Source organism: Lithobates pipiens, unplaced genomic scaffold (genome assembly GCF_037356315.1).
Source record: "Lithobates pipiens isolate NorthernLeopardFrog02 unplaced genomic scaffold, aLitPip1_a1.2 Scaffold_13, whole genome shotgun sequence".
NCBI classification, from domain to species: domain Eukaryota; kingdom Metazoa; phylum Chordata; class Amphibia; order Anura; family Ranidae; genus Lithobates; species Lithobates pipiens.
The window spans coordinates 408,848,674-408,873,241 of NW_027507718.1; the positions used below are offsets into that span (position 1 = coordinate 408,848,674).

A 24,568-nucleotide genomic window follows, 5' to 3' on the forward strand; every position below is an offset into this window, starting at 1 on the left:
CGGGCGCGTACCTCGGGCGCGTCCGCTCGTTTGGGCGAACGTGCGTGATATACACTTCGCGCGCGTCCGTTCGATCGAACGGACGTGCGCGACGTTGTGACGCCACGTTTTTGCGACGGAAGTGACGAAATTTCGGGGCCGGTTTCCGGCCTTCCAGGACGCCGGGGCGGCCACACGAGGCTGATCCTATTCAGGCAGCCAACACGTTTGGATACGCCGACTGATTGGTGGGCGTTTGCACCTGCAGCCAATCTCCAGGCTTTATATACGAACCTTCATTCATAGGAGGTGTATATTCATCCAGGAGGAAAGAAACCTGTACCCGTGGCTAGGTGAGCACTTATTTCCCCTTTGTACTTGACCTATACTTGGTGATATACTGCACCAAAACAAGCCCTTTTTATTGGCTGTTCAATATGAGGACTGATCTAAACTAATTTACAGATCGGACTTCAGGAAATACGTTGTAGGGGCTGCGCCAGTTACCACTTGTGGTTCAACGCCTAAGTCGCCGTCCCTCATCTTTACCTTCTGGAACAGTTTCCTATTAGGTCTTACAATTCAGGTAATAACCTCACCACCCGCCTGGCTATTCCAATGACGCTAATACACCGGTGCGGTATTTTCCCACACATCACATTCACACACTTTCTTTAACATGTATATATTATTATGCACTTGACACTCTTATTGATTATGTCCCTCACCACTGTCACCTAGTTTAGCGCATTTTGTTTTTGCACACTTTCACATGCGGTGTCTTTTTGTTTGTTCGTTGTATGACCCGCATATACTATTACTTACTCATGTTTTCACTTTCTCACCATTCCTTTGTGCACTTTTTCTTTCTCTGTTTAAGCGCACACTCATACCGCTTTCACACAGTCCACTTTCCATCACCTTTATTCCTCTTTTTTTTTTTTTCTCCATTTTTCCCTTTTCTCCCGTCCCCCCCTTTCTGTATATTAGAGTTCACACACTGACACACACCTGCACACTCACTCATCCCAGGTCATTTTTTCCTTTTTCCCTATGTTCCCCTCTTTCTTAGGCTTCTTGGACTCCCAGGCGTGGTTTCTCTTTTCCCCTCCTCTTCTTTCTCTCTCTGTCTGGGTTTTAGAAAGCATGTTATGTGGACATTTGGACAATTGGGGGTGCAATTGTGTATATGTATATGTGCACATGTGCACAACCCTGGGCATACATAACGGGGATATGATACTATTATCCCCATAGTGTGTATGCACTCCATGTCTCCAACACTAAATAATCCTTGCTTTCAATTATTTAATTAATTAATTTTTTGCCACTGTTGGGATTTTGCTGCAGGTGTGACCCGCCATATCTTCGGTGTACCCTTACTCGCACCTACCCCCCCGGAGTTTCCTCCTCCGGGGGGCAAGGTAATAGTGTGACCTCCCGTGAGTCACGTCAGTGGGTGTATGACACTGCCTCTTCTTCCGTCTGGCATCTTGGCAATACATACGGACCAAGCACCACTCAAGTTGTGTAAAGGAAATTGAGATATTGCCTTATGGGAGAACCTTCCTTTTGAAGCACTACAATCCATCTTACCTACCTGGAAGTACATTATTGGGTAAACCATTTTTAAATTGATATTGGGTAATCCCTAATATGTATAACACCGGATTTATTTATTCAGTGTAATCTTGTTTTTCTTTTAACAGACCACCATCTCTGAAGAAGACCCCCTCTGGGGTCGAAACGCGTTAGCTTTATGCTCTCACTGTTATCTACTCATACAGTGTAACATAGTTGTGTCTGTTATTTTACTTCCATGTGACATTATATGTACTTTATATACATGATTTTGTCTGTTATCCAAGTGTTCAGGTGAAGCTCATGTTTGTTTTTACCAATTATCATTATTAAAATACCTTTTATACTACTTCTATTGGCTTCTATTACTGTCTCTTGCTGCCTAAAAACCCCGCTTGTGGGGGAACCAGTTCTATTAGTAATTTTCTGGTAGCCATATCTTCTGAAAGAAAGTATACAATAAATAAAATAAAAAAATAGGCCATTGAAAGACAAAAGAAAAAAAAAACATTTTGTTGCAATATTCACCTTCAATCCATTGAAGGCTTCCATAGAGAGACAGGAAGACTGTAGTACATGTGTTTGGGAATCCCTCTCCTGTATCCCAATCAAGGATTCCCAGGTGACTAGATTGCCAACAACATAGAATAGGGTGAGTTGTACACTATATGTCAGGACCAGGATCTAAATCTACAACCACTGCTGCATCTAGAAATGGCTCTACTTGCTGAGCCACCTGAGATGCTGGACAGCTCCATATCCGGCCCTTTTGGCCAATCTTGCCTTGTCTCCTTCTTTTGGTGAATGTTGAACTCTTTCCCTCTTTCCTTCAATGAACTTCTTGATTTAAGCCATGTCTCTGCACTTTCTGTTTGCCAGATTATTGTGCTCTCTCCAGCCGATAGGGTCATTTGCATTCCTGCTCCAGCTGTCCTTATCTGTACTACCACTCATTACCAACCTCTGGCTTGTTCTTCGACTTAGCTTGATCCCAACCTGCAACCACTTGTCACCGACTTTTTGGTTTTGTTTGAATATTATGCTTCTGCTTGATCTCTAAAAGCTACTGGACCCTGGCTTGCTCATCTCCTGTTGAGGTGATCCTGAGGACCCTGACCTGGTACTAACATGTAGCAAAGCTCTTCTCCACCATCAGGAGCTCTGGTGAATACTGGTCAGTGCTTAGAACCCACACCTCGGATGAGCTTGCGTCATCCAGAAGGGTGACCTGCTTGTTTACTTATCCTGCTGGTCAGTGGGAGCCTCTCTGCTGCTATAGCAGCTTTTGGTGTGTATGAGCTAGGCTGCCAATGTAAGAGTTTAATACATGCTATACTTCTGTAGTTGTTGTCATATGATGACTATATGTACTGGCATTATCTGTCTTAAAAACTCTTATTTGCCATAATGTTTCTGGGCTTGGCAATGGGCTTGATTACTTTTAGGTTAGGTTGGGTAATGGTGGACGTTATGAGCAGTGCAGTGGTTCGCCCTTTGTGGAGAACAGCTTGGGAATGTTTGTACAAACTAATGGAGCAAAATACTTTCTAGCATGTACAAAGTACATTTTTGATTTAATATTTTAATTAGATAACCATAAAAAATGCTTTTGCAGATCTCTGCATGTTAAATGCTTGTTATCTGGCTGTGATCCAGATCCTCTTGCTTCAATACCTGCAACAAGCATGAAACTTTTCTCTGATTCTCCAGATCTCCATACTTGTTCATGGTTGATGTCTCAAAGTACTGAAGCAAGATTGTCAGCATGGCACCAGGCATTAGCTGATTTAAAATTTGGATAACAGGAGCCCCTGTATTTCTCCCATCTTGTTTTCTTATATGAAACAAACATGACTTTGATGTGTATATTCTTCATTGTGCTGTGTTACCATATAGGCACCATTCATTTTCAGACGGACATTAAAAGTTGTGGTATTAATCTGTTTATGTATCTGAAACAAAAGGAATCCAGGGATGCTTGCTAGCTTTAATAGAATCAAGCTTTTGCACTGGCACATCGAAATGGAAATTCCAATCTTCTTTTGGCAGTCATAAGCCCAGATATTTCTTAGCATCATTAAATATTTGTACATATAATTTCATCAGTTCACTCTGCTGCTTCCTGTTTGTTTTTTATGGCTTATTCTGTCACGGCATTTGAAAATATAGTTTTACCATTTGTTTTTCTGCTTTTTTTTGCAGAGTACTGGGAAATCAGAACTACCAGCAGTCCTCAATCAGTTATACCCTATGATTAAGTCTTATAATGAAAGAAATTCTGATGACTATGATATAGAGGACATTCTTGTCCTTTTGGTCTATATCTACTCTGTGACTGGAGAGATCCAGCAGAATAATGAGTTGGAAGTCATGGAAAGAGAAGTAAAGAAAGTTCTCATCCAGAGTTTATGTGATGAGCCCAAGCTGAGCCCTCTGCTACAGAATATAACAGGTTAGTCAATTATATAAACATTATAAACAATATTGACAAAATAACTTTTTTTAATGGAACTTCCATTACAGATGATGTTATATGGTATACTATCTGTGTAAAGAGCAATTGCAGCTGGTGCTCAATATTTTGGGGGGCGGCAAGCCAACGCCAACCCCCCCCCACAGGAAACGGACGGGAATGCAGTGATTTCCCCCCCTCACGGGAGATGGATGGGAATGTGGCGGCAATCAGAGGCCTTCTTACCTTAGGAAGGAGGCAGATCAAGCAGACATGGACTACAGCTCCTCTCTCCGGGGGCCATCACTTCTCCTCCAGGCTAAACAGAAAGTGGGTCCTGACTGAGAGCTGATTGGCAAGGAGTCTTAAGGCTCCCTGGCCATTCAGGTCTCAGGAACTGCTTCCTGATTGCCTGGGAGGAGAATCAGGAAGACAATGGTGAATTTGGCTGTTGTCAAACAAGTCCACCCTTTTCTTAAAGCCAATTGGAGCATCTAATCACGTGCTTAAAAAACAAAAAACAAAAAAACCCACCTTTGGAATCCATGTGTCCAACACCCCGCATGTAGATTAGGGGGCCGCACGCATGGACATGGTGGTAATGAGGGTCATAGTAAGCAACAGGTTCATGTTAACATAAAACTCCCCAGCCTATTCTAAGCTAAACCCCTCTCATCCAGGTACCTACATACTCTTTTCCTACAGCTACAGCCTTGCTGTAGAAATTCTGTTCTACACTGCCTGCACTTGTACATTTCTGTTGATTCAAATGAAATCATACCCTTGCAGTCAGGATTCATTCAAGTCTATAAGAAGTCAATACCCAACAAAACTTTATCTTCATCATTTCTCTCTGCTCTCCCTCTTGCCTTGTGGCCCATTTTTTGCATTATAGTAAATGTAAATTATACTAGAAACTCTGGCATTTTGTCACTGGATAAAACAAAGCTCTTAAAATGTGTCTGGTAGACAGGAAATATCCAGTTCATTGTATTTTGTTTATAGGTAAGACTAAGTTTTTAAGTTCTTCAGGACACTTATTCATGTTTCACATACTAAATATAAAAATAATATAATTATAATGTCTTTACCAATGGTTGGATATTTAAATAACCATGTTTAGAAAAATGGTGATTTAGGATGTTTGTCATGTTAAACAGATTCTGACCTTAATATTGTTGGTCCAGAAAGTAAAACGTCAGTGAGGAAGCTGTCATCAGTTATACACGTTCTCATTAGCAGTCTGCTTAATTCTATGAATACATTATTGGATTTATCCATAAAATCCACATTTCAAGTAGATCTATACTTTGCCTATGTAGGGCAAAATAATACTTGGTTTCTTCTGATATTTATACTTCCTTTCACTCCACTACCCTACGGAAGCAGTAGGCCACTCAGGCACCCAGTGCAGCATCATGGTATGAAAAAGAGTCACATGCTTTCCTATACTCAGAAGTCACAGATATTTCCCATTTTCCCACTAAACAGAGTGAAAGGGAGGAAAAAGAACGTACATGGTCAAAAGTATAAATTCACTCTAATTTATATTTTGCTGTGAGGCCATGAACATTTCAATTGGCACAAAATTTCAAATCCTGAATTTTATTGATTGACCCCTAGTATACTCAAAGAGTATAATGTACTTCACCTGCGCTCGCAATACTCTAAAAACACAAGTATAGGCAGCTAGCACAGTTCGCTGGAACTGAAGCAGCTGAAAAGTAAGATATAAGTGCAGGGCTTTCACATAAAACCCTAGAAAAAGTACATATGAATTCATCATTAAAAGTTCAGAGTTGAAGATCCAACAAGTGCGGTTCCACACAGAAAAGTACTGTAAGATGTCCTCCACCAATAGAAAAATGCTCACTGACCCTTACCCTATGCGATTGACCACTCATAAAGTGGTCAAAAGCACTCAATTAAATTAATCCCTGAACCACCATATCCACAGGACCACCTCATGTCTGTAGTCTTCATATCATAGGACACTCCACAAGAAGAGGTGGCCTCAGATCATACAGGGCAGCAACTCAATGCATTTAGTCATCTAGATTTAGTGAAGACAACTTGCAGAAGTTCAAACCAAGCATCAGAATGGGGAGGAATGGAATTAGGGTGACTTTGAATGTGGCATGGTTGTTGGTGACAGACAGGCTGGTCTGAGTATTTCAAAAACTGCTGATCTACTGGGATTTTTTAAGCACAACCATCTCTAGGGTTTACAGAGAATGGTCTGAATAAGAGAAAATATCCAGTGAGCGGAAATTGACTTGTAGATGTCAGAGGTCAGAGGGGAATGGGTAGACTGGTTTGAGATGATAGGCAACAGTAACTCAAATAACCACTCATTACAACCAAGGTATGCAGAATACCATGCAGAAGACCACTCCAGGTGCCACTTCTGTCAGCTAAGAACAGGAAAGTGAGGCTACAATTTGCACAGGCTCACCAAAATTGGACAATAGAAGATTGGAAAAATGCCTGGTCTGATGAGTCTTGATTTCAGCTGCGACATTTAGATGGTAGGGTCAGAATTTGGTTTAAACAACATAAAAGCATGGACCCATCCTGCCTTGTATCAACAGTTCAGGTTGGTGGTGTGATGATGTAGGGGATATTTTCTTGGCACACTTTGGGCCCCTTAGTACCAATTGAGTATGGTTTAAATGCCATGGCCTACCTGAGTATTGTTGCTGACCATGTCCATCCCTTTATGACTACAGTGTACCCATCTTCTGATGGCTACTTCCAGCAGGATAATGCACCATGTCACAAAGCTTAAATCCTCTCAAACTGGTTTCATGAACCTGACACTGTTCTCCAGTGGCCTGTACAGTCACCAGATCTGACTCCAATAGAGCACCTTTGGGATGTGGTGGAATGGGAGATTCGCATTATGGATGTGCAGCTGATAAATCTGCAGCAACTGCATGATGCTATCATGTCAATTTGGACCAACAAGATTTCCAAAACCTTGTTGAATCTATGCCATGAAGAATTAAGGCAGTTCTGAAGGCAAAGGGGGTCCAACGCGGTATTAGCAAGGTGTACCTAATGAGAAAGTGGCCGGTGAGTGTAAATTTGTATAACAATTTAAAACAGTTTATTGATATTAACTATTTATTTGTCAGGTCACCTTGAGGCGAGGTTACAGATGCACACCGTAGGGATCAAGAGTGCACCGCAAGGTTGTGGACCCTATGGCTGACTGCTGCAGACGGGAGACAGATCCCACTGGGGTTAGAGCGTAAGATTCCATGGGGCGCGGAGTCTAAAAGCCAGCAGGTGTTCACCAGCGCCTCTAGTGGTGAGGATGGACTTGGCTGCAACTGGCTCCAGGTCGCGACCCCCAGGGTCCCCAGCTCACACCCTCAGTAGGCAACAGGAGGATAGGGATAGTGAGGGACAAAGCCAAGGTCGGGGCCACAAGCAGACCGGAATAGTCAGGGACACGCCAAAAGGTCAGGATCACAGGCAAACAGGGATAGTCAAGGACACGCCAAAGCTGGTAACGGAACAACAGAAGAGCACACGGCAGGTAACAGGAAGCTAACACACAAAGGTTGATCAGCCGGGTTGGCCTGCAGTGCACAGGTTAATATAGAGTTCTCTGATAGGAGCTCAGGTGGAGTCATGCCAGAGGATGGATTACAAAAGCAGTCAGGTGAGGGTCGGCTGGTCTCTAGAGATGAACACATGGAGACAGGTAAGCAGACAAACTCTATTGCATAACCATGACATTATTGTTAGGGCATATCCCAAAGGCTGTTTTTTTTATTTATTTTTATTTTGATGACGTGACCAGCTGCAGAGGACTAGAAGCTCCTCCTGCTTATGTTTCCTTGCAGACAGGCTGGGAAAGAGCTGAGTCATGTGACAGCTGTATTTTGATTAGGAAAAGAGTACGTAGATTATTATTTTTTTTTGCTAAAATAATTACAGTGCCATCATCAATATACAGAAAAAAAAGGGACAATGTAAATTAAACAGTGCGTGTTTATTATCACTTTAATTATCCTTTTTTTACACTTTGACACTTTGTTTCATTTATGAAATGTGATTGACTTGGATACACAGTATAGGATTGTACTACTTGAGTTTTGAAGCTTTTTTCGGTATCAAGATAAGGATGTTTTGATAAAAAGCTTGTATTTAATATGATTGCAGTGCCGTTGGCCTATTGATATATTAGAATATTATTGTGGAATGTGTAGACATTTAGAAACATAAGGCCGGGTTCACACTGGTATGACAAATGCTCTGACATTGGGAGCGCATGATGTATTAAAATCAATGTTTCCCTATGAGTGCCTTCTTAACTGGTCCGACTCTGAAATTGCTCCCAGCGCTACTTTGGTCCAACTGTGATCCTACTTCAGCCCATTGATTATCACTGTAGTCGGAGTCAAAGTCTGATTGCCGTCTTAACTGACCCAACTTTGGCATGCGACTTGTGCTCTGAGGATCTTGAAGGGGAACTCCATGCCAAATTAAAAATAAAAAAAAAAACAGCATGGGTTCCCCTTCCAAGACCATACCAGGCCCTTCGGTCTGGAATGGATTTTCAGGGGAACTCCCACACCGAAAAAACGGCATTGGGGTCCCCCCAAATCCATATCAGACCCTTATCCAAGCACACAGCCCAGCAGGTCAGGAAAGGGAGTGGGGGCGAGGAAGCGCCCCCCCCCCAAACCGTACAAGGCCGCATTCCCTCAGCATGGGGGGGTGGGTGCTTTGGGGCAAGGGGGGCCCCGTGCCTCCTACCCCAAAGCACCTTGTCCATGCGGCCTGGTATGGTTCAGGAGAGGGGCGCTCACTCATCACCACACCCTTTTCTCACCTGCTGGGCTGTGTGCTCGGATGAGGGTATGGTTTGATTTTGGGGGGGACCCCAACGCCGTTTTTTCAGTGTGGTGTCCCATTAAAAACCATACCAGACCGAAGGGGCTGATATGCTCTTGGAGGCGGAACCCATGTAGAGTTTTTTTTAAACATTTTGCATGGAGTTCCCCCTAAAGATTCATACCAGACACAGTGCCTGGTATTCTCAGGGATCAAAGTCGGATCCCTGTTCATTGAATTCGGACAGATATCAAAGTTGGATCCAAAGTGGTACATCTATCGTGTTGTACCAGTGAACCTGGCCCAAGGGAGATTTACTAAAACTGGTGCATGCAGAATCTGGTGCAGCTGTGCATAGTATTAGTAACCAATCAGCATCCAGGTTTTATTGTCAAAACTTAAGTGAACAAGCTGAAGTTAGAAGCTGATTGGTTACTGTGCACAGCTGCACCAGATTTTGTGTCCACCAGTTTTAGTAAATCCCCTCCATATAACACCTAGAGGGGAGCTGCATTGATTTAGTTTATCGCACATTTTTATAGATAGTGAAGAGCCTCAATAATAGCACATCAATTAAAAGTGAAAACCCTGCTTTCATTAATGCTGCAAAACAATCCACATTTTCAAATGTGAACAGCCCATCTCAGTGCATCATCATTTTTAGTTAAATCTGTTAAAATGAAAAGATAACTCACATGATTTGCTGCTGAAAAGCACTCAGTGAAACCAGTTGTACTCAATCCTAAAATTGGTAGCAGACTCCAATGTGCATGTTAACTTCACTTTCTTCTTCTCCCTACGTGTTCAATTGTAGTAAAGACTCATTTTACAGATGTATTTTTTTCTTTTGATATGGACATTTTGAGTCAACACAAAAATGTGTGTGCTTTAATTGCAGGCGGATGGAAATGTAGTACTACATCTTATAATTTATATTTACATGCTAATTGTACTGTAAACAAGTGGTAAAAAAGAGGTTATGGATGTACAGTTGGCCACACGGGCAATAATGCTTTTGTTTTGGGTTCATGATAGAAATGAGACCTGAAGGCCCTACAGTGATTCTACAGGCATTAGGTGCACTCCACGGGACTTACAACAGAATGAATCTTCCAACTTAGTTTAATCCATGCCAACATTTCAGCGGGGCTTGGCTTGTAACCAGTTAGCCATAGTACCCAATTAGCTTCTATTTTTATATCTTTAATTTGTTGAGTTAGGCTTTGAAAATAAAAGATAGAAGATTACTAGTTACCGTGCACAGCTGCTCTAGATTCTGTCTGTTTGGATCAATTCTCTTCATAGTCCTTGTTTTACAAAAAAAAACGTTTATACATGAGAATGAGATTTCCAAAAACACGCCCTATTGGAAATCCAATTTCAGGTACCTCTTAGCTGCTGCATGTTGACAAGCTGGGGTACCCACTACTTAGCAAGTCACATATGTTACCAGCTTGGCTAAAAGTACATCATCATAGTTATTTGTTTTTGCACGAGCATCACGCAGCCAATTTCAGTGAGAGTACACATTAACTGTTTGACATGAATTGTAGGTGCAGTGATGTGATAGCACGTATGCATTATTTTTATAAATGTATCCCACTAAATTCTCTAAACAAAGGTGAAAGCTCTGGGGGGGGGGGGGGGTCACTAAAATGGGCACTAGAGCTCCGGGGGGGGGGGGGGCACTAAAATGGGCACTAGAGCTCCACCTGCATTATTTCATATTTACTGTACAGGAGTTTTTCCATGCCCGCTCTACTACTTTACATTCACTTTTCTTTTCTTACATCAGGTGACACAGTGCCATAGTAATAATTATGTGGGTTATATCGGACCATCAGGTGCTGGACACTGGCACACCCCTTAAGGCGTGAACTTTCCCCATATAACCCCTCCCATTACTGGGAGTCCTCAGTTTTGTAGCCAGTGTCTAAGGTGTTGGCCATGTGTAAGGATGTGTGTACTGAGCTCCACGGGTAGTAATCCTTTGATGCGAGCCAGCCATCCTGACCGGATCCGTTCTGATGTCTCCGTAATGGACTAAATGAACGGTACCCAGGCCTCGTCATCCGAAGACACTGGGTTTTTGCTTGCAAATGCTTTTAAGCTGGGCCCTGGGATCCAGTACTTTTTGGTAGTAAGGCCAATAAAAGTTTACTGGCAGGGTCTTTTCGCAGGTCCAGGATTGCGGGATTACCTGAGTGTACCCCTGTTCCTGAAAGTTTCCTTTTAAGGTCTCGTAGCCTACCGTGAAGGGGCGAAGATTGGGCTTTTTATCTCTGATAAAGCCCTGTGGCGGAAAGGTAGGGGAGATTTTCTGCAAGGAATCTCTCCATGTATTTATGTTGTCATGTCATGTCTATGTGTCACCACTGAAGGCTGTATTGAGCACTCACCATTCTGACGCTGGAAACAGCAGAAGCTTTCACTCTCCTCTCTGTTCAAGCCAGCTCAGGCCCTCAGGTAGGAAGGGGGGTTCTGATCACCTCCTGGGCCCCCACAGAGTGGCGGTTTTTGTTCCTTTGAATGTCAGCCCGCTGCCTCTTTTTTTCTTTAAAAAAAAAATGAAAAAAAGTAAATAAGTTTTCTTTTTGGGGCAATTTGCGGCTGTTTTACCCCCCCCCCCGATGCCGGCCGTCATGTTGCCAGCACTCATACACTTCCCTAGTTGAAAGGGGAAGGGGGGACGTTTTCACGCGGGGGGACAGGGCTAAATGGCGTCAGACGCCGGCCACAAGTGTAGGAAGTATTTTAAGCTATACAGGAAAAGCTGAAGTCTGGTGGTCAAGGGACAGAGCAGAGTGGTTGCTGGTCAGGTTTGGTGACACAGGCATCTCCCTTTTGGTGACAACATTGTACTGTATAGCTAGGATTAATAGCAGTTATTGTACTGTACTATAGCCTAGCAAGTGTAACATTCTTTTGTTGGTACTGCCTCTGCTTTGTACTGTAAGCTATGAGTGACCAGGGACCAGGAACTGTTCTAAGGGATTAATGGTATACAACAAACTAAAGACCCTTCCAAAAGAATGTCTGTCTTCCTCCCCTGAGAGGTAAAAAGAAAAATACGGCCAGTCAGATGAAGCCGTCAAGGGTAGAACACTTCTGTCCCTGTATTTCATACAATCAGGTTTTTCTCCTACCATTTAAAAAATTATTGCTATGATGACTCTCCAAAGTAGGACTAAACATAGCAGATTCCCATCTATTCCTCTGGGCCCTTTTGTTGAGGTACAGGAGGCTGGGGATCAGGTACAGTACAGACCAAAAGTTTTGACACACCTTCTCATTCAAAGAGTTTTCTTTATTTTCATGACTATGAAAATTGTAGATTCACACTGAAGGCATCAAAACTATGAATTAACAAATGTGGAATTCTATACTGAACAAAAAAGTGTGAAACAACTGAAAATATGTCTTATATTCTAGGTTCTTCAAAGTCACCACCTTTTGCTTTGATTACTGCTTCACACACTCTTGGCATTCTGTTGATGAGCTTCAAGAAGTAGTCATCTGAAATGGTTTTCACTTCACAGGTGTGCCCTGTCAGGTTTAATAAGTGGGATTTCAAGCCTTATAAATGGGGTTGGGACCATCAGTTGTGTTGTGCAGGAGGTGGATACAGTACACAGCTGATAGCCCTACTGAATAGACTGTTAGAATTTGTATTATGGCAAGAAAAAAGCAGCAAAGTAAAGAAAAGCAAGTGGCCATCATTACTTTAAGAAATGAAGAAAGCCCATGAAGCAGAATGCTAAGTCCTTCTCATGAAGGAGCACCCCCACTTGTTTGAGTGAGGAGAAAGGTCCTGCGATTCTCAAAGTCTGGCAGGAACAATGTTAAGAGCAGAGTGATTTCTGCGTTTTTTTTTCTCTAGGTTACATCTAGAGTTTCAAGAGCCCGGAGGGCCCAGACGGCTTTCGATCCAAGGGTTCGGGTCCTGTTTGGGTGCTGCCTGTGGGGTCCTTGGGGCTGCTGAGGTGGCAGTCTTATGCAAGAGTGTCCGTCTCCTCAAAGAATGCTCCTAAGGTTCCAGATGTTATCCCAGTCGGTGATATCAGAGATTCCCTTAGTGCAACAGGGGTTTTTGGCTCAAACCTTTTAAGGTCCCAGAGTCAAGCAGAGAAGTAAGACCCACTCTAGATCTAGGAGATCTGAATGGGCACTTAAATATCCGATCCTTTCATAATTCGATTGGCTGTGTCCATCCTGCACGGAGAGGAGTTGCATATCTCTATGTGCCAAAGTTTCCCACTTACCAGAAATCTCTGCGGTTTGAAATATAAAATTATTTTTTATCAATCGTGGCACTGCCATTCGGCTTAGCCATAGCACTATGAGTGTTCTGAAAGATTCTGGCACCTCCTTTAGCCAGGTTAAAGGCTCAAGGCATAGCGGTCCTAGCCTATTATAAGTTCTACTTTGAATAGATCATTCAGTCTCAGGTCTAAAGCCAGAGTCTGATCTCAGCTGTAGATAGCTGAAATCTCTAGTGTTGTGATTAAAATGGTCTTTCTATATACCTGACAAAGACCAGCTAGGTATAATACGGCAATTACCACACTTACGGAACCCGCTCAGCACTGCAGCACTGATGAGACAGCTTATTACTGAACACAAGAAGAAATGAGTTAAAGTTAGCAGTCAGAGTTGTTGATGTTCAAAACTTATCTGGTTTGATTCTGGGTGGGTCTACAACTTATATACGCTATTATTAGCCAAGCATTGCATAGAACATGGGTGTGGTTAATACAGAGGTGTACATTATATATCATTACATATCATTAGTTATGCCATCTGCTTTCATGACTCATAGTCATGAGTCCTGTGGCCCAGACATATTGAGACACAATTCATTATTTAGACAGTACAGAATAAAACTGCTTATACAAGCTATATTTTCCTTTATATATGCTTTATAGGAAACCGATACAGTCTGTAAATACAGGTTTAAATTAACAGATTAACCCAAGTTAATCTTATATGAATTTATAAAGATGGAGTCACTCCGGTTCAGCCATATCACAACACTCAGCCTAGGAAGATTCTCTTTAAAACCATCAAGGAGCTTACTTTGGCGCTGGTTATAGATACCTTACAGAAGGAGGTATTCTTACCCCAGACGTGAATCAATTCCATTGTAGCACTTCAACTTATCAGGAAAGGAAAATTCCTTCATTTTGGCTGCAGGAGATTTTTAGGGAAAATTGGCGGTTGTTATCCAGCAGGAGGGGAAATCTTTATCCTGCAAGGTGTTAACAACAGATGCCAGCCTTCTAGGCCGGGGAGCAGCCCGGAAAGAAGATTCTGTCCAGGTGAGATGGTCTAGGTTAGAGGACCTTTCCTATCAACTTTGTTGAACGTTTTAGGCAGTACATCTGGCCATAGAATCTTGGCAGTGAGATTACAGGACTGTCCTGACAGGATTCACTCTGACAGAGCCACAGCGGTGGCTTACATCAAAAAATAAATAAATAAATAAAATAAAAAAAGGAGGTGAATAATGTTCTAGCTTTGGCAGAACACAACACTCCTTGCCTATTGGCAATTTTAATATTTCAGGTGTACTAATTGAGACGCCAACAATTATTTCCAGGAGAATGATCTCTTCACCCCAACATCTTCCTAGCAATATTTCAGATGGGGTACTCCGGACATGGACCTATTCGTGTCCACATTCATTAGTAAGGTCAACAACTTTATGTCAAACAAGGGTTCCGCTAGCAGGCGGAACAGACACATTAGTCTTCCCAGGGGATCAGTTCTCACTGATCTATGCATTTCCTCCAGCTCTGCTACTTCCACGCCTTCTCCGCAGGATTAAGCAGGAACAGAAGGATATGATTCTGGTGGCCCCAGCAGTTCCCAGAAGATCTGAATTTATCGAGATCATAAGGAGGGCAGTTGAAGTCCTTTGGACTCTGCCAATAAAGCCTTCTTGCACAGGGTCTGGTATTTCATCCTACTTTACGGACAAGGAGTTTAACAGGTTTGACTGTGGAATCCCACTCTATAAAAGATTGTGGGTGATTTCCTTCAGTAATGTCTACTTTGACTAATGCCAGGAAGCCGGCATCCTTTCCTACGGCCTCTTGCTTCCCACTCTTGGTGCGTAGCTTATTCAGGGGGTAACATGGTTTATTCCACCTATCAAGGCACCTCTAAATCCTTAGGATTTAAGATTGGTCTTGTCAGCTTTGTTAAATCAGCCATTTGAACCTTACGAGAAATTCTCCTGGTTCTTTGACATGAAAGATAATCTTTTTGTTTGCCATTTCTTCTGCTAGAAGAGTATTGGAACTAACGGCTCTGTCTTCTAAGAGCCATATTTCATCATGTATAAGGACGAGGTGATTTGATGTCCTCATCCTGAATTCTTACCAAAAGTGGTAACAGGTTTTCATTTAAACCAAGATATTATTCTTCCTTCTTTCTCTCCAGAAGTCTTAATCTGCGGAAGAGAAAGCACTACAGTCTCTTGATGTAGTAAGAGCGATCAGAACCTATTTAAGTGCGACCGCTCAGGTTCGCAAAACACAGGTTTTGTTTGTGCTGCCAGAGGGTCCAAGATATGGGTAGGCAGCGTCAAGATCCACTATTTTCCAAATGGATTTGTCAGGTGGTTGATCAGCCTTCAGCTTAAAGAAGGAAAGTCTTCCTTCTCATATTAAAAACACACTCATCCAGGGCGATTAGTGCCTCTTAGGTGGTGCATCATCAGGCCTCTATGGCTTAGATCTGTAAGACCGCAACATTGGTCTTTGGTTCAGACGTTTAGCCGATTTTTTTCAAATCGATATTAAAGGTCATGCGGAGATTGCCTTTGGGCACAGCATACACTGCAGGCTGCAGTATGAGTCCTCTGGCCTCCTGTTTCCTTGATTCTGTCTCCCCTCCTTCAGTTGCCATTGGTATGGGACATCCCACATAGTTATTACTATGGCGCTGTGTCCCCTGATGTAAGAAAAGAAAATAGGATTTTTAAAACAGCTTACCTGTAAAATCCTTTTCTTTGATGTATATCAGGGGGCACAGAGGTCCCTCCCTTCTTCTTCTTTTACACTTTGATTGCTTGGCTACAAAACTGAGGACTCCCAGTAATGGGAGGGGTTCTATGGGGGAAGTTTACGCCTTAAGGGGCGTGCCAGTGTCCAGCACCTGATGGTCCGATATAACCAACATAGTTATTACTATGGAGCTTTGTCCCCTAATGTACATCAAAGAAAAGGATTTTACAGGTTAGCTGTTTTAAAAATTCAATTTTTTAGTGCCCTGAAAAAGTATTCATACCCCTTGAAATTTTCCACATTTTGTCATGTTACAACCAAAAATATAAATTGATTTTATGTACCAACACAATGTGGCACATAACTGTGAAGTGGAAGGAAAATGATAAATGGTTTTCCAAATTTTTTACAAATAAACATTTGAAAAGTGTGGCGTGCATTTGTAGAACCACCTTTCACTGCAGTTAGAGCGGCAAGTATTTTTGGGGATGTCTCTACCAGCTTTGCACATCTAGAGAGTGAAAAATTTGCTCATTCTTCCTTGCAATATAGCTCAAGCTCTGTCAGATTGAACAGAGAGAGTCTGTAAACAGCAAGTCTTGCTACAAATAGTCAATTGGATTTAGGTCTGGACTTTGGGCCATTCTAATACATGAATATGATTTGATATAAACCAGGGGTCTCCAAACTTTCTAAACAAAGGCCCGGTTTACTGTCCTTTAGACTTTAAGGGGGCTGGACTGTAGCCAGTGGTACTTTTTCAAGGCACTGTAATTAGGTCTCTTCCAAGACACTTTTTGTAGAGTTTATTTAATCCTTTGAGTTGTTATTTCTAAACAAGATTTTCCTATTTCTGTGTTCTGCTTTCTCTCTTTTTTTTCCCCTGAGCTAGTTTGCCGCTCCTAAATTGGTGATCAGTAACTGTCAGCTGATTGCAGGAAGCCAATAGAATATTGCCCAACGTTGTCATCCTCCTGGTTATATCGGTTCACTGCTCTCTTACAATACTCAAGAGATTTTGCAAACATTGTTTCCTGACACGTCATTTATTATAAGTTGCCTGCTTTACCTTTCTTAAACATAATTTCATTCTTATTATTTCTTTTTAGTGAATGGAGATTCATGCTATGTAAATTTTCTTTTCTATAATATATTGTGAAAGTTTTACTTCTTCCAGAACTTTGATGCATTACGTCAACCACTCACTGATGTGCTTGATGGGTTTTAAACACAACGGCCCTTGCTTAAGTTGATACATGTCTTTTTGACGCATCTGGAATTTTACTTAAGCCCTCTTAAAATTAATGCAATCTCTCTTGCCTGGTGATCCTCAAGGGTAGAGTTTAGGCTCAAGCTGTGGATTTATTTCTTTTGTTTCTTTTTCTTCAAAAAATAAACTGTAAAACAATTCTTTACCTGTAGTCATAACCTCTACATTTCCTGCAAGCAGATTTAAAGGGCCAGTAACAAACTAGTTTTAACGTTTAATGGACAAAGAGTGCAGTTCTATAAAGTGCTGTGGTCAAGTTATAAAAAGAGTGAAAGAATTTATACATTGTGCTTCTAGAGCTGCTTACTTGCTGTTCTTTGTATCATTTGGGGTGGCTATAATTAACCCTATCCTGCCTATTTTGTTGTTTAGATAAAAACATATCTGTTTAGTAATATTCTAGAACACGGTTACCAGTGCTTAGCTTGCTATTTCAGCTGGACATTTTACAGAGTGTAAAAGGGCCCATCTTTCCTTCTGCTCAGTGACAGCACAAGAGGAGGGTTGTCTATGTGCATGAGCCACCTCTGTTGTGGTCAAGTCATAAATGAAACAGAGGTGGGCAGTAGAACTACATATAGAACATTGGTTCTCGACCTTAATATGACCAGGGCTCAGTAAATACTTTAAAAAAAACGTCCATGCCCCATCAATAAAAATTTCAAGAAGTTTTCATGCCCCAAAAGTACACAAAAATGTTTATACCCATAGAATAATAATATGAAAATGTAAAATATGTAATATTTTTCATTGTTATGTGTGTGTATATATATATATATTGGACACTTTATTTGGTTCACCTTGCTAGTACTGTGTTGGACCCCCTTTTTCCTTCAGAACTGCCTTAATTCTTCATGGCATAGATTCAACAAGCTGTTAGAAAAATTTCTCAGAGATTTTGGTCCATATTGACATGATAGCATCATGCAGTTACCGCAGATACACATCCATTAATCAAATCTCCCGTTCCACCGCATCTCAAGGTGCTCTATTGGATTCAGATCTGGTGACCATGGAGCCCATTGGAGTACAGTAAACTCATTGTCATGTTCATGAAACCAGTTTGAGATGATTTGAGCTTTGTTACATGGTTCATTATCCTGCTGGAAGTAGCCTTCAGAAAATAGTAGTTAAAAATAAAGGAATGGACACGGTCAGCAACCATACTCAGGTAGCCATGGTGTTTAAATGATGCACAATGGGTACTAAGAGGCCCAAAGTGTGCCAAGAAAATATCCCCTACACCATTACACCACCACCAGCCTGAACCGTTGATACAAAGCAGGGTGGATCCATGCTTTCATGTTGTTTACGCCAAATTCTGACCCTACCATCTGAAAGTTACAGCTGAAATTGAGACTCATCAGACCAGGCAACGTTTTTCCAATCTTCTATTGTCCAATTTTGGTGAGTCTGTGGGAATTGTAGCCTCAGTTTCCTGTACTTAGCTGACAGGCGTGGCACCCGGTGTGGTCTTCTGCTGCTGTCACACAACTGCTTCAAGGTTCAATGTGTTCAGAGATGGTATTCTGTATACCTTGATTGCAATGAGTGGTTATTTGAATGCTGTTGCCTTTCTATCAGTTCGACCAAGTCTGCTCAATCTCCTCTGACATCAACAAGGTATTTTTGTCACTCAATTGCTGCTCAGTGGATATTTTCTCTTTTTAAGACCATTTTCTGTAAACCCTAAAGATGGTTGTGCGTGAAAATCCCAGTAGATCAGCAGTTTTCTAAATACTCACACCAGTCTGTCTGGCACCAACAGCCATGCCACATTCAAAGTCACTTAAATCCCTTTTCTTCCCCATTCTGATGCAGGGTTTGAACTTCAGCAAATAGTCTTCACCACGTTTAGATGCCTAAATGCATTGAGTTGCTGCCATGTGATTGGCTGATTAGCAATTGAACAGGTGTACCCTGTTTGTTTCCTCATCTAGCTAGCAAACTTATCACTTGTCATTTGCTGCCAGCAACAGGATTTGAAGTGTGACATGGCCTACTATTACACCACAACTGCATTTTATGTAACAGCATGTTTTAAAGTAAAAATATTTCTAAATTAGGTAATCAGACTATAACAACAACAATTTCCAATTCTTGCAAGAGTACTAAAATTTTAATCCCTTGCAACTCGTAATTCACTTTAGAAAGCTCATCTCTTCCTTTGCATAGTCACTGCTGAGTAGCACCATACATTATCTTTCGCCAGTAATCCCCAACCTTTACACCTACAGCATGAATTAAATCCCAGCAAATTGTAATTAACAGCAGCCCACCTGCTCCTTCTTCAGTGGTTCAGCTATTCTATAACTTGCTAGCTGCAGCTACTATCTTACTGCAGTGAGATGAGGCCATTTACATAGCACTGCAGCTCTTCTCATGCCGCATTCTCCATCCTGCACAGCATTTAAACAGCACCAAATAGAGAGACTGCGTAGAGAGCTGGAATAAATCGGTACCTGTCAAGCTGCAGTCCAGCAAGGGGAAACCAGTCAGTGCAGGCACACAGACACAAAAATTGCCAGGTCTGCAAAGACTCATAAAACAGTGTGGCAGCTATCAAGTTGTGGCCTGGTAGGAGGGAGGCTGTGGATCGGTGGTTGAGAAACACTACTATAAAGAATGGGCAGATATCTCCCTGCCTGTGGTCCTCATTCAGACATATGGTTGTTTAAACCCAGCCTTGGTTTTCCCATAGACTGCATTGCCTTTTCCTTCTGCCCTCATAATTATAACCTGGGGAAAAAGTGTCAATAAAAAACACAACACAAGTTTTAAAAGTAATTTATTAATCAGCGCCGGGGCTCTTCCGACTTCTCGGCTCTGTTCGGCCTCTTCTCCACCTCTTCGGCGTCTTCTCGCGGGCTCCTCCACTGTCTTCTTGGAGCTCTTTTCCTAGTGGAGGAGCCCGGTCTCCTCCGTCCTCTGTCCTTATTCCCTCTTCTCTCTTCTTTCTTCTTCCGATGTTGACACAAGGCTGTCTTCCGATGTACTGGCTTGTGCGACGACTTATATAGGTATAGGGCGTGGTCACCGGGTGATGTCACACGGTGACCCCACCCCTTTATGACGTCACAGTCCCAACATGCCCTGGGACTTGACGTCATAAAGGGGCAGGGTCACCGTGTGACATCACCCGGTGACCACGGCCTATACCTATATAAGTCGCCGTGCACGTCGCACAAGCCAGTACAGCGGAAGACAGTGCCGTGTCCACATTGGAAGAAGAGGGAAGGAGGACAGAGTACGGAGGAGGCCAGGTTCCTCCGCTAGTAAAAGAGCTCCAAGAAGACAGCGGAGGAGCCCGGGAGAAGAGGCCGAACAGAGCAGAGAAGATGGAAGAAGACCCCCGGAGCTGATTAATAAATTACTTTTAAAACTTGTGTTGTGTTTTTTTTATTGACACTTTTTCCCCAGATGAATGGGTAGGGCTACGATGTACCCCTTACTCATTCATATAGGGTGGGGGGGCCAGGATCTGGGGGCCCCCTTATTAAAGGGGCTCTCGGATTCCGATAAGCCCCCCGCCCGCAGACCCCGACAACCAACTGCCAGGGTTGTCGGGAAGAGGTCCTTGTCCTCATCAACATGGGGACAAGGTGCTTTGGGGTGGGGGGCCGCAGGGCGCCCCCCTTCCCCAAAGCACCAACCCCCCCATGTTGAAGGCACGCGGCCTGGTACGGTCCGGGGGGGGGGCTCACTCGTCCCCTTCCTGACCGACCAGGCTGCATGCTCGGATAAGGGCCTTGGGGGACCCCCATGCAGTTTTTTCGGCGTAGGGGGTTCCCCTTAAAATCCATACCAGCCCTAAGGGCCTGGTATGCTCCCGGAGGGGGAACCCAGGACGTTTTTTAAAAAAAAAATTGGCATGGAGTTCCCCCTTGCGAGCTCATTATTCTCTGATTGGCCACGGTCAAAGTCGCCTGGCCTGGGGCGACTTAAAGTCGTGTTGTAAGTCGCCCCAAGTCGTGTTGACAAGTGTCGCCCCTTTGTGAACCGGCTCTAAGACTACAGAGTGTGATCATAGTGACTGACTGAATGAAGAGCTTTGTAAATGGTGATAAAAGGAGCACTAATAAAACACTTATTTTTTTTTTTTTGGAGTTGGTTATATAGTTTATTATGCCCACAAAAATAGACACTTGAATTCTCAAGAACAAATATCAAAATAACAGCACTAGCAATGCAAATGTATTTAGTGAGGTTTGTTAGAGAAATCAGAGTTTAAGCTCCTTATATTGTGTTAGCAAAATGATCATTATCTATCTATTACTGTTTAGCATGACCTGCCTGACAAGAGATTTACACAGAATTGCCACCAAGCCTGCTGTATATGTTATTAAAAGCCTTGTGCCCTTAAGAGGTCATTGGCTCCTCAATCAGGCATTGTTCCCTTTTTAGTAGCTTTCTAATACCAGGCTATTATGTTATAGAGGTCATATATATTCCACCTGTGTCATTAGAGTCATTAGACCTTCCATTATTTGTTAAAGAAAATGTGGGAGAAGATTTAAATTGCCCCTATTCAACCCAGTTATATAATTATTGGTAACCTAAATTCAGGTTTGAACATTTAGCTACATATATGGTATGTAAAGTGCAGCACTATACATTATTACAAAAAATAATATAAAATAAACAAGTGTATCAACAGATAACTAGAAAGTCTTTTTTTGGCACCACTGCTTGGTTTTGAGCACACTCTGGGTGGTCATAACTGGCTAACTATTTTCCAAGGACTGCTTTGGAGGACTTTCTAATTATCTGTTGATGCACTTTATATAGAAGTATCTTGATATTTGTTGCCTGCAAATTGTGTCAGCTACTTACGGTAATTTTTGTGTCCAAGTGCAGGTGGATATATTAATTTAGCTGTTTGCCCTCACTTTCAATTTAGGATACAATGTGTTAATAATACAAGGTGTGTCTAAACAGTTTGGTGAATGATATCAGAAAATAAACAAAACAGAAGATACAAACAAATTACCTTTATTGTCCTTTAAAATAATCACCATCCTTCACAACACACTTTTGATAACATTCATAAAGCTTCTCAACACTGTCAGCAAAGGCTTCTTTAGGAATCGATTGCAGAACTGCTCTCACACACACTTGGATTGCCACCACGTCCGCAAAACATCCGCCTTTCATGATCCTCTTCAGGCAGGGATTTTTTGGGTTAAAGGGAAGATGGTGAATGCCATTCCATGGATTGCCGCTTGGATTTCGGATCGAACTGGTAGCACCAGTTCTCATCCCCTGTGGCGATGGTTCACAGAAAGGATGGATTCTTACCACACATGGCAATGAAATCTCCAGAGGTTTCCATCCATTTTGCTTTATGTTCGTCTGTCGGCTTGTACGGCACAAACCGGGAACAGATCTTCTGCTTACCCAAATCTTGGATAATGGTGCACTCCATGTCCTTGCTAATGCCCAATTCCTCTGCCATCATTTGTATAGTCAGTTGCTGATCTTGTGCTAGCATTTGTCACACTAGTTCGATCATGTCTGGGGTTCTGCTTGTCGATGGCTGACATGACCGTGACTAATTCTCAGTCGTTTCCTTCCCGTCACAACATTTCATGCCTCCGTCGCAGTTTTCCCCAACTTGTAGCAGAAGTTGATGTTCATTCATTGGTTTATTGCACTGTGACGCTACCTCTTACACTGATTATGTTCAACTGCACACAGTGGCTTTACCCTGATGGTCACGTGCACTCCACGTTAGGTGGCGTTTTTTGATGTGTCTCTGGATAGCAATGTGCATGCTTGTGCACCTGGCCCATGTTGCCATTGAGCTATCAGACCATTCAACAAACTTTTTAGGCGCACCTTTTATGCCTACATGTTAAGTCTTAAAGTTCTTTAAAGTTATTGTAAAGTCTTGTTTTTTTCCCCATAAAAATAACAAACATGTTATAATCACCTGCTCTATTGCACAGAGCAGCCCACACCCATCTCTTCTCGGATCCTCTGTCTCTAATCCTGGCCCCTCCCTCCTGTTCAGTGCCCCCACAGCAAGCTGCTTGCTATGGGGGCACCTAAGTTGCTTCACAGCTCCCTGTGTCCAATCGGACACAGAGCCCTGACCCAAACCTGTCCCCTCTCTCTCCTGATTGGCTAGCTGCCTTTGATTGACAGCAGCAGCAGCCAATGGCACCGCTACTGTGCCTCATCCAACCAGGAAGGAGAATCTCGGACGGATGAGACACTCATGGTCATCGCTGGACAGAGAGGGACCTTAGGTAAGCCTCAGGGGGGCTGCTGCACACAGAAGACTTGTTATCTTAATGCATAAAATCCATTAAGATAAAAAAAAATCTTCTGCCTTTACAACCCCTTTTAAGAAGTCGGAACACAGGATGATAAATATCTAGTTCTTGAGTTCCAACTGCCTAAATCACTGTTCCGTGATAAGGCATACCCATTTTGGGATGAACTCAAACGTATTTATATCCTGAAACATGTACCCATCATTCTTCGGCATTGGGTGAAACATTGATGTCTACAAATTTACATTTACCAGAGTAAGCTACAATACTACGGAGTCACTGCAATGATATGTGACCGCTATTATGAGGGCTAATAGCAGTCCAACTTAGTATTGAACAACACTTTGTTTTTCTAGCAATTGACCTTTCATCCCATGAAAAGTAGCGATGTCGTCAATGTATGTATAACAATGCTTTAACATTAACAAGGCCCAAGAGTTCTCTTAATGGAATAATATAATGTACTGATAAGCACAAACGTATACACAGTTGAGATATGATGCTTGTCTTCCCTGCTGTGACAGATATTACTGTTTTCTGTCTCCGAATAAATAGAGTAGTCAGCCTCCAGCCCTTAAAATTATTTTGTTTATTGGACTTCAACAGTTATAGAATACTTCTTACTATGTCCTGCTAGTGTCAAAATAGTAGTGTAATGGCAGTGACAGAGGTTGGGGCCAATGACGTAGCAGTGTACACAGGAACACACCAGGTTTTACCTAAAAGTCCTCTAAGCCCCTTTTAAGAGTTGAAGTTTGCATGTCTTAAGAAGTTGCTCAGTGTTTGATGAGTTCGCAGTTTGCATTTTGACTAGTCAGAAAAAGGCTTTGTTTCTTTTTTTTTCTTTTTTTTTTACATTTTGCTATTCCCTGTTTTCATTCCAAAGTAAATGTGTTTTGTGGATTTTGAGGACAAGTCAAAGTACAAGGAAACTGCATGAAACCACATATTTATGCGAGACAGCAATACCTCATTCCTTCTTTTATTTTTAATATAACATCAGCTATCTAGCACATTGCCTGTTAAGTTTTAATCTCAGAGGCACTGAAAAGGAGAACCTTGCCTAGTTTCCCTATAGAAAACTCAGCCTTTGTTTATCCAGTCTTAACTACACGTACATTGGATAGACAGTATATACAGTGCAGTTTGT

The 24,568-nt window shown here is 42.3% G+C and overlaps 1 protein-coding gene across 1 annotated transcript in view; it reads left to right on the forward strand.

Annotated features, from left to right (window-relative positions):
- Window positions 1-24,568, forward strand: part of SCFD2 (sec1 family domain containing 2) — a 729,048-nt gene that overhangs the window by 314,104 nt on the left and 390,376 nt on the right. The window contains exon 5 of the mRNA XM_077477494.1: window positions 3,763-4,012. Coding sequence (XP_077333620.1) covers window positions 3,763-4,012 — 250 coding nt within the window. The remainder of the gene's footprint in view (window positions 1-3,762; window positions 4,013-24,568) is intronic.